Source organism: Uloborus diversus, unplaced genomic scaffold (genome assembly GCF_026930045.1).
Source record: "Uloborus diversus isolate 005 unplaced genomic scaffold, Udiv.v.3.1 scaffold_15, whole genome shotgun sequence".
Lineage (NCBI taxonomy): Eukaryota > Metazoa > Arthropoda > Arachnida > Araneae > Uloboridae > Uloborus > Uloborus diversus.
This window is the reverse complement of record NW_026558209.1, coordinates 1,864,222-1,875,527: the sequence shown is the minus strand read 5'-3', so window position 1 is coordinate 1,875,527 and position 11,306 is coordinate 1,864,222. Positions and strand designations below refer to the sequence as shown.

At 31.0% G+C, this 11,306-nt stretch overlaps 1 protein-coding gene across 1 annotated transcript in view; it reads right to left on the bottom strand.

Annotated features, from left to right (window-relative positions):
• Positions 1-890: 890 nt before the first annotated feature.
• Positions 891-11,306, bottom strand: part of LOC129233036 (F-box only protein 11-like) — a 108,762-nt gene continuing 98,346 nt past the window's right edge. Inside the window, exons 7-9 of the mRNA XM_054867118.1 lie at positions 8,932-9,040; positions 4,939-5,037; positions 891-1,156 (exon numbers count right to left, since the gene is read on the bottom strand). Coding sequence (XP_054723093.1) covers positions 1,027-1,156; positions 4,939-5,037; positions 8,932-9,040 — 338 coding nt within the window. The 3' untranslated portion in view covers positions 891-1,026. The remainder of the gene's footprint in view (positions 1,157-4,938; positions 5,038-8,931; positions 9,041-11,306) is intronic.

The following is an 11,306-nucleotide window of genomic DNA, read 5'->3' as shown; positions in this document are numbered from 1 at the left end:
GGAAAATTTGTTAATTACATTTTTTTTTCTTAAATACAATTCGTATCGACATGATTGATATGTGAGTATGTACAATGCCGGTGATAAAAAGAGGTGCGTGTATAAAAGTGTTCTCTCGGCACACTGACTAGATGTCTTGACTACTGGAAGTATTTCCATCTTTCCATCTCAATTCAAAGCTTTTAAATTGAAAATTAGTACTAAAGTACTTAGTATTTAAGTTTTTATATATATTATATATAATTATTTTTATATATATTATTTATTATTTTTATTATATATTATTATATATTATTTTTATATATATTATTTTTATATATATTATATATTAGTATTTATTAGTACTTAGTATTTAAGTTTTTTCCAGGGAAAACAAATCTGTGCCATCCCCTCTTGAGTGAATCTCTATGCACGATATTTGACGATATTGAACAATATTAAGGTTTGCATAATTCTCAACCATTAGTTTCAAAATTTGTGAAATAGTCCATATAACGCGAAAGCTCTGGTCCCAAGTTGTGCGTTATAACGGTCTTCTACTGTATTAGACATTAGGATGAGATTGAATGTCGATCAACAACATTCGTCAATATTACACCAAGGTTGTTTTTCCGAGATTCGAGGAAAAATGTGAGAGCTCGTCAAATTTTTTTTTTTTTGCAGATTTAGGAGAAAGGATTTAATATACTGTGCAGGGAGTCTCTTTTTAAGCAGCAACTTAATACAAGGCTGTAAAAAAACCTGTATAACGCAAAAGCTCTCGTCCCAAGTCGTGCGTTATAACCGTCTTCTACTGTATGCACACGAATGAATATCAGAGTCATCAGTCGTTGGAAAATCAGCAGAGGAATCAAAAGGGAAATGAGGACACGGGGGACTTCACTGGGAAAATTTGTTAATTACATTTTTTTTTTCTTAAATACAATTTGTATCGACATGATTGATATGTGAGTATGTACAATGGCGGTGATAAAAAGAGGTGCGTGTATAAAAGTGTTCTCTGGGCGCACTGACTAGATGTCCTGACTAGTTGACCATGAGCGTGTGGGATTCCATGGGGGCCGCAGAGTCGTACAGGGTGTCCGTGTCCTGGGTGGGCTCCCCCTGGAGTTGGCACTGGTTGCTCAGGGTGCCTGCGCCACAGTCGCAGAAGAACCTGAAACACAGAATATCCCTTCATGTCGATATAAATGAATAATAAATACATTATTAATAAATATATTTTTCTTTTAATCATTTTTTATTAATAAATAATAAATAGAAATATGTTATTTAATTATACAAAATAATAATATCTATTAAATAATATTATTAAAATTATTAATTTTTAATAACATAATTTTAATATTATTTAATAGATATTAATTAATAAACATATATTATTTAATTATAAAAATAATAATAATAATATCTATTAAATAATATTATTAAAATTATTAATTTTTAATAATATTATTTAATAGATATTATTATTTTTTATAATTAATTATTAATATTTAATGGGTATTAATTAATAAACATATATTATTAATAAATATATATATTTTAATTATAATATAATTATTTTTTATTAATAAATAATAAATATATTATTTAATTATAAAAAATAATAATAATATGTATTAAATAATATTATTAAAATTATTTTATTAAAAATTAATAGTTTTAATAATATTATTTAATAGATATTATCATTATTTTTTATAATTAAATAATAATAATATCTATTAAATATTAATAATTAATTATTAATAAATATATATTTTTTAATTATAATATAATTATTTTTTATTAATAAATAATAAATATAAATATATTATTTAATTATAAAAATATTAATAATATCTATTAAATAATATTATTAAAACTATTAATTTTTAATAAAATAATTTTAATAATATTATTTAATAGGTATTATTACTATTTTTTATAATTAAATAATAATATCTATCAAAAATTAATAATTAATTATTAATATTTAATAGATATTAATTAATAAACATTTATTATTAATTAATATCTATTATAATAGATATAAAATTAAAGTATTTCGTTATTTAAAACTAGTGGTACCCACATGGCTTTGCTCGTAGTAGAAAATTAAAAGGTCTTTTTGTTCGCCTGTATACTTACAAAATAACGTATGGTAAATTTATCGTTAATTGGCTTGCCCACGTTGTGATAACTTGGTCATACTCGTCCATCTTGTGATAATTTTGCTCGGTTAAATGTTCTTAAAATTAGAATTGAAAAAGAACTAAATCTAATTTTCGAAACATCGCTTCGAAGTGCACATCTCCATGCTACAAACTTTGTGCCGAATTTCATGAAATCTATGCGTGCCAGAGATCTAAACATCCAGACAGAGAGACTGTAGCTTAACTGTAGCCAACATGTGATTGGTCAAGAGCTAGAGGCTAATTTAAATAGGATGATGTCAATGGACCAATCAGGTGTTGGCTGCACATGTAACTGCAATTACAACTGTTGGCTTTCAGCCACATGTTTTCACTATGTGTTCAGTTGCAAAGTGTGTCAGCAAGTTGTGTTTTATGTTGAATAAAAGGTTTTTACAGAAAGGTTCTACACTCTGCTGATTTAAAACAGACAAGTTACTTTGATTTTATAATGAAATAAAGTCACTTATTACTTTTGAATTCGAGCAACAATTTTAATTTTGCGATACTTTTCCGTAAAAGTTACGTCACTCGGTTAGGCGAATCGTTTAAACTTGCCGACAATAGAACAATTGTTTAAAATGATTGGTAAAAAATAAATTAAACCCTATAAAAGTAGAAAATGCACCAAGTGACATATCTTTAACTATAAAGTACCTAAAAAAACAAATTGATCATTGCAGATTAGAACAGACTAGAGCACATGGTTACTCAAGAAAATTCAATTGAAATCAGAATGACATCTCCAGCCAACACCTGATTGGTCCACTGAAATCATCTTATGCAAATGCGTTTCTCACTCTCCGCCAATCAGATGTTAGCTACGGCTGAGACCTCTTTTAACGCTGAATAATTTAAAACCTAAATAACTTTAAAATATTAAAGTTTTTGTATTATATATCTACATTTCTTTTTTAATAGATAATTAACTAATAAATTATAAGTTAAACATTTCATGAAAGTATTCTGTACAAGAAATGCCTTAAGAAACTAACGTGTTATTGATATCTTTTTCAGTTTGTAGTTAATGAAATAAAATGCTTTTCACAAAGTAATCAAATCGATCTAGTTTCTGTTACCACGTGGAATGTACAACCCCATTTTAGATACGTAAAAATAACATGTGACCTTATTAAGTGTCAAAGGGTTTGTGAAATCCTGAAAAAATAGGGCCTTTGATTAATTTTTAGGGCTTTTGACTACTAAATATGAGTTTTAGAGGGGCCCCTACAAACCATATTTGAAAATAGAGGCTTTTGAGGGCCTGTGGGAATCCTGTTAAAGCTGTAGAGACATTTTCTTCATTAAAAAGGTTAGTCTGTCCTTTTTATAAGCAAATAATTAAACTTATTGATTCCCAAGTGCCCTGTAAAAAAATGCACACATTTCAGCGAATTTAATGAATACAAATCTCATCCCAAAATACAGTCAAATCTCGATAATTAGGGACCGGCTAAAACGTTCGAGTTATTCCACAAAAATCTTAAGAGTTTGGGATCCAATGAAAACTTTGAGATAATGGAATATTTGAGTTATCGAGATCCGACGTACTTAAAAAGTGAACAAAAAACGAGATGTTTTTGTTGAGCAATCACGATTGCTTACTTTGCTTTCATTTCACCGATCCCTTTCTCCTGGTCAATGGCGTCCATGTCCTACACACACACAAGCATTTATACACATGCCTACGTGCATACACATTAGGGTGCGTCTTATTTTTAAAGGTGTTATTTTTCCATGAGGCACCCTCTCATTTTGTTCCTTTGGATGAAAAAAAATTTCTCATATCTGAAAAATAAAAACTGAATAATATTTAGAGGGTGCTACCACTGCTGCAAAATTTGTCAACTCTCTCTTTTTTTTAAATTTATTTATTTAGTCTGGATAATAAGTAGCAATCAGTGAAAAGTTTGTGTTGTCACATGGAAGTAACAAAGAGGAAAATTACAATATTGCTGAATGTGAAAGACCGAAAGTGTAATATGAATGGCATTACCGAATTTTCGGATGCTTTTTTGACATTATTACATAAAATGACAACCACGAAATGCTTATTATTTTCTCGTATATATAAGAAATAGGTATTTGTGTTATGTTAAACCCGACCAACCTAACTTCATGTTGATTAAAAGCATGACAAGATATATTAGGGAGTTGATTTTTACACCATTTTTTTCACAATGAATGTAATTTTAATCACTAGTAGCACCCCCTAAATTATGTTCAAAGTCTATGAAACTTTTATGTGTGTATTTTTTTCATCAAAAGGAAGCAGTTAAAGGGGTGCCCCATAAGAAATTCAAAACGATTTTAAAAAGTGCATTATAAGACACACCCTAATACACATACACACACGCCTGCACACACACACACGCAACTATACACACGTAACCGCCCAGGAGGAGGGGTAGGCTTGGAGGGACAGGAGCTGTTTCTAGAAACAATAGCCCCCAATGAGTAAGGTCCTGTCGCAACTTGTGATTGCGAAAAACATAATTCGAATTCAAAGTGTCAGATTCAAATTAGATATATATATATGCACACATGTATATATATATATATATTTTAAATATTGTAACAACTCATGAGAATGACATTCAGGGAATAAAATTCAAGGGGAAAATATGAAAGGCTCAATCATGTTTTGGATTTGGGCCCGACATTTTTTCCGAAACACGTATCATCATACAGCAGACTTTTTCGTTTTCCAGACGAAGACCGATCGTCTCGAAAGCCAGAGAGAGAGGGGGGGGGGGCTTACCTATCGTGTCTGATAAATTCCACATCATGTCCAGCATGGCAAGTCTTTATACAATTTACACAAATGGCGTTTCTGTCGGTTGTGTTGCACGTCCGACACCTGGGAACAAAGAAAGAAACGTTCACTCTCGAAACAAACGACAACAGCGAGTGCTCTTTGCCAACATGCCAACTTAAAAAAAATCTTACAATGTTAAGCGGTGGCTATACAGTAGAAGACCGTTATAACGCCGACCTGTATAACGCAATTCTCTATAAACCGCACTACTTTTCAGATGTAAACAATAGGTTTTGAAGTTTGGAAAATCCCTCTGTTTTGCCTTGCAAACATAAAAATGGTTAGGCAACTTAAATTTTAAAACAGTTTTTTATTTTTCCATCTTAATTCAAAGCTTTTAAATTGAAAATGAGTACTCAGAGTAAACAGAAAATACCAGATTGCTCTTGAAAATGCAGCTGTTAGGTAAACCATGAAGCTAACAGAAGTGCAGGATAATGCACTTTCTTTTAATTGAAACATATTTATTTGTGAATGACTCATTGTAATATTAGTGCTTTAACACTCATTGCAGATAGAACTAATTCTGAAGTGCTAATATATAGATATATTCTGAATATTAGTTTAAAAATTTGTGAAACAACCTATATAACGCCAAAACCTGTATAACGCAAAAGCTCTGGGCTCAATGTGTGTGTTATAACTATCTTCTACTGTATTTCTACCTTTTCCTGATCATTATAAAGCAAAGTATTGAGATTTCAAGTATTATAATACAGTGAAGCACCGTTTATACGTTTCTCTTTTATACATTTTTATCAGTTATACGTTTTTAAAATTGGTCCTTGCAAAGTCTAATACACATTAACCTATACCTATCCTACGTTTTTTTCGTTTGTACGCTTTTTTCATGCAGTCCCTTCAAAAACGTATAAACAGTGCTTCACTGTATTTTCAAATCCTTACCTTTACTTGATCTGCGCTTTCATAAGCAAAAAAATAAATAAATTTTAAACTAAGTAAATAAACTTTTATTTCTTTCAACTTAAACTTTAAAAAAGTTGCCGACTTCGCAGCTTTCGAAAATTGTCTATCAAAAACTTGTTCAAAACAACAGTTTTTTAAAAAAGTTCTTACATATTAAAATATTTTGCATGCTGTTATTTGGTTAAGACATACACAGTTCTCGCACAAATCGTACAAATCTGCCAGAAGATTGTACAATCGTACAAAGTGTCCGAAAATCTTACAATGTATGGCTAAATCGTACAAGCTGGCAGCTATGTCTTTGGGTCGTAAGATTTCCAGAAATTTTAAAGCCACAGAAAAAAAAAATCTGGAAAAACTGATATTTTACGAATTAAAATGCAGATGAATAGTTATATTTTCTCACAGTGCTAAGCATTAAAAAATATTTGCTGTTTACTGCAGAATTTTGATTATCTGATTTCTATAAAACTTGACAGGATCGCAAACTTTTAAAATGTGTTAATTAAAAACACAATGCAATATTTTTCAAAGATGAAAATAAAGATACAAAAAGCAATGTCTTATAGTTTAAACACTAAAATAGGAAAATAACGTCAATTGAATATTTTACAATGTTAAGTTCAATATTGAAAGATGCATTTAAAAAATTGCAAGTTTCCAGAAAATATTTTTATTTTCAAATTGAAAATTCATCATTTGGGCGATTCTCAAAAAAATGCGTAACGCTAAGTTTTTAATTTTTTCCAGCTAACCAAAGTCTCCAAAAAATAATGCTGTTTGGGAATAATACATGCTGTAATGTACTATCAAAGCATAACCAGTTAATCTCATATTTAATTAATAATTACTTCAATAAAATAAAAAAACTTAGTGTCACACACTGGACATTTTTTCGAGAATCGCCCATTTTATTAAATTTATATTATTTTGTTTATCATGAACTTGATTATCGGCTCCGTAAACAGAAACCTCGGCTAATTTAGGTTCTGCTGCATATTATTTTTCCTTCTTAGAAATATGTGCCAAACTTTTACTATTAAAATTTTTTTTCTCTTTTCTGACTCCTAGTGATTCTTTGAAAACACTAAACGTTACCTAAACTGGTCAAATTATAATTCAGCCATTCATTTTGAGCAAGGTGTTATAAATTGGGAAATCAATTTTTTGTCTTTCTTTCATTTCCTATAAATAGTTTGTAGCATGCATGTACATAAATGTATACACACACATACACCAACATTATCGCCAATTAATTTCCAATTTTTCTCCAAAAAAAAAAAAAAACGGGAACGTTTTGCCCATCTAAGATTTTTGCCATGTTTTTTTTTTTTTTTTTCAAATGCACTCTTTGCAAGGAAAGAAAATGAAATTTTATAAATTTTATAATCAAGTTCACGATTTAGAATGAACAACAATCATATTTATGCATGAAAAAAATTCAGTTTCTGCAATTATTTTTGAAGTGGTCCTTTTTTGCGAATTTCTGCCATCTTTCGCTTTTTTTTGTACTAACATCAATAAAATATGTACAGTGTACAAGTTTTTCATTTTTCGCTTCCTTACGTTCCTTTTAAGGTTTTACATTGCATATCTGTTTAAATTTAGCTCCATTTCACTCATAATCATCTACACAAAAAATTGGCGAATAGGAAATTCGGCTTTTCCCCGCACTTTTCGAACAGTCGGCCGTTTACTTTAACTAAAGCTTCTAGTTGACGAGTAAATAATATATAATTGCATCAGAACGTGCCAGATTCTATTTTTTTTATTGATTCGTTAAAAGAGTAGGACTGAAGTCGGGGCGATAAAAAGAAAAGTCGCTCATAAACGCAGCAACGGCAAAAAAGTCACTTACGAAAATTTAACTTTTGAACACGCAGATGCCGCAGTGTTCCCTACAGAAATTACTGTCGTCAGTGAATTAAAAACTTAGGATTTTCTTGTTTCTTTTGCTTTTCAAAATTGAAACATGCAGAAAATTATCAGTGTGGCATTGTAAAAATAAGAATCAATGCACAATGAGAAGTACTTAAAATACACCGCCAGCTGAGTCATTCCATCCGAGAACTGCAGTTTCGTGCGTTTTAGCACTCATCGGCCCGGAATAGGAATCGCATGAGCTGGAGGCGAAAATCCTCTCGAGGGAGCCGAGAGAGCCAAACAAACTGGTAGCTAATGCAGAATTAGCAAACCAGATGCAGTCCTCGGATGGAATAACTGAGCTGGTGGTGTATTTTAAGTATTTCTGCCTCAGCCCTGGCTTTAGGGCGGTAACTTACTACAAAATACAATTAGAAGTGCTATACAGTAGAAGACCGTTATAACGCACACCTTGGGACCAGAGCTTTTGCGTTATACAGGTTATTGCATTATATAGGTCGTTTCACACATTTTGAAACTAATATTCAGAATACATCTGTATATTAGCACTTCAGAATGAGTTTTATCTGCAATGAGTGTTAAAGCACCACTATTACAATGAGTCTTTCACAGATAAATATGTTTCACAATCAAAATCCTGCACTTCTGCTAGCTTCATGGTTTGCCTAACAGCTGCATTTCCAAGAGCCATCTGGTATTTTCTGTTTACCATGAGTACTCATTTTCAATTTGAAAGCTTTGAAATAAGATGGAAAGATAAAAAAACTTTCAAAATTCAATTTGCTTATCAATTTTTATGTTAGCAAAGCAAAACAGAGGGATTTTTTAAACTTCAAAAACCTATTGTTTACTTCTGAAAAGTGGTGCGGTTTATAGAGAATTGCGTTATACAGGTCGGCATTATAATGGTCTTTTACTGTACTAAAGAAAGAAAAAGTAGGAAAAAAAAAAAGAAAAAAGTAGGAAAATAAGGAGAGAGCTCTAAAAAGTAGGAAAAATAGGAACTCTTCGGGGTCTGAACCCTGTAATATGAATAAAACTAAAATTAAACAGCTCCAACAGAGAGAGAAAAAAAGATCTTGAGGGGAGTCACATCAGTCCTGATATCACACAGAGGGAACTCACCTGTAGAAGTCGTGCATTGGAAAACTTGTATAACTAGAAATTTTGTACAGGCATTGGCCGCTGTTCACGGCCTTTTCCACCGCGTTGTGGTTCTCGAAGATTCTGTTGCCTGCAAAGGAACAAGAGTCATGTCATCTCCAACAGCACGACAAAAACACCAACTTTTTTGTTAAATATATAGCAGTTAAGACAGTGGTATCCAACCTTTTTCGCCTGGCATCTCACATTAAGATGAATATTGAAGACCTGACTGCATACAAAAGTAAAATGCACTTATTTTTCCTAGATAGCATGGAAAAATGTGTAAAAAAAAAGAAAATTTCAAACCAAGAACCGTTGTCACCATTAATTGGATGCTAATCCAAATCGGTTAACTCTATTTAAAAAAAAAAAAAATCCTCATTTCTACTTTAATAGTGCTTAATCAATGCTTAGGATGTGAAATTATATTAAAGATTTGATTCAGTACATTTCTGACCATGTCATGGCAGGTAATGTAACACGAGGTCCTATTTACACCATCTTCTTCATAACTTTTCTCAACATTTTGTTTTATGGAGTTAAAATCGATTTGGCAAGTGAAGCATCCAGTTACCAGAGGCCGATCGTTTTGGAAGGTTACAGGAGATGGTTTTCGATTCATAACATTGAACGTAGAAGGCAACATCGAATAGCTTCAGACTTTACATGGCCGTAGGTCGGACACTACTGCACTGAGACATACATCTAAGATACACTATTATACGCCAGCCAAATGACTGTAAAAATAAACAAAACAATAACGAAACAAGAGGATCCATATGGAAACTTTGGAGGAAATAAAAAGTTAATAGGAAATATTAATTGCTGTGTGTGAGATATAAGCAATGAGTAAGAAAAATACAAAATACTGCAAATGAAATAATTAAGAGAGCTTAAAATTTAGTATGTACCCCAATCTCCACCAAAAAGGTAACCACCAAAAAATAATAATTAAAATCAAATATAAAAATACTAATTAAAATCAAAAATATCAAATATAAAAATATAAATAAATTATCAAAATAAAATATAAATTAAGTAGGCATGGTAGCATACATGTTAAAATAACTTCAAACTTTCAAAATAATTGAAATATTTTCAAGATGCAAAAGGATTGAAATCGGCTGCAATTTTCGGCAAGGCACGTGCTTTGTTGAACACGCAATGTGGATAAGTTTCCAAAAATAAATTTTTATTAAACAAGCTATTAATTGGAAAAAAAATATTAAAAGTAAAATTCGTAAGCAAGCCAATTCCTTCAGTACACTGAATTTGACACCAAAAAATTCGGACTTTGTCGGGTTTTCAAAGAAAAAGTATGGTGAGGTATCGCCTATAAATGTTGTTTTGCTGCAAGTTGGCGTAGCTACAGATCTATTTTGGAGTAGCTGAAAAATTCCTATCCCTGGGGTTATTGGTTTCAGTTCATATTCTTTTACTTTATATGGAATTCTACTCCATATTGGTGTCATCTATTGTGAAGAAAGTAAAACGGGAATCTCCCGTTTTAAACCGAACAGTTGGCAAGTTATAACAATTTTTTGGTTTCCACAACATTTAATTTAAACATATTTGCCGACCTTTAAAGAAAAAAAAAAAAGGAGATTCCACTAAAGGTATATAGGTGATTCACCAGCGACATATCTTCACAACAGAATTATTAAATTGCACTCTTAATAACATGAATTCTAAATTTAAAGTGAAATGGGGATTTCTCACAGACGTAAGCTAATTGCTAGCAGCAAGAAAAATTAACTGCAAAGGAAAAACCAAATAATAAGGAGTGGATTTGCTTAAAGTTTTGCACATTCCCCAGTCTCTACCAAAAAAGTAGCTACAAAAATTTAATTACTAAACAAAAAAAAAAAAAAAATTCAATATATAATGAAAATGAAATATAAAATAAGTAGGTATAGGGTAGTACATATTAAAATAACTTCAAACTTTCAAAAGAATTGAAATATTTTCAAGATGCAAAAGGATTGAAATCTGCTGCCATTTTCGGCAAAACACATGTTTCGTTGAACATGCAACGTGCAAAGTTTCCAAAATTTATTGGAAAAATTATTTTCCCTTGACGTTGGTGGAGGACTAGAAAAGGGCGCCATCTATTGAGAAGAAAGTGAAACTTATTGATGATTGTTTGAAAAAAACTGCAAAAATGGTGGATAACGGAAAATCGGGAGATGGAGGCAAAAAATGGGAGTCTCCCATCAAAAACTGTATAGTTGGCAAGTATGACAAGGTAATAAATTTGACATTATTTCCCTGATATTGGTAGACTAGAAAAGAGCGCCATCTATTGAGAAGAACGTGAAACTTTTTGATGATTGACTAAAAAAACTGCAAAAACG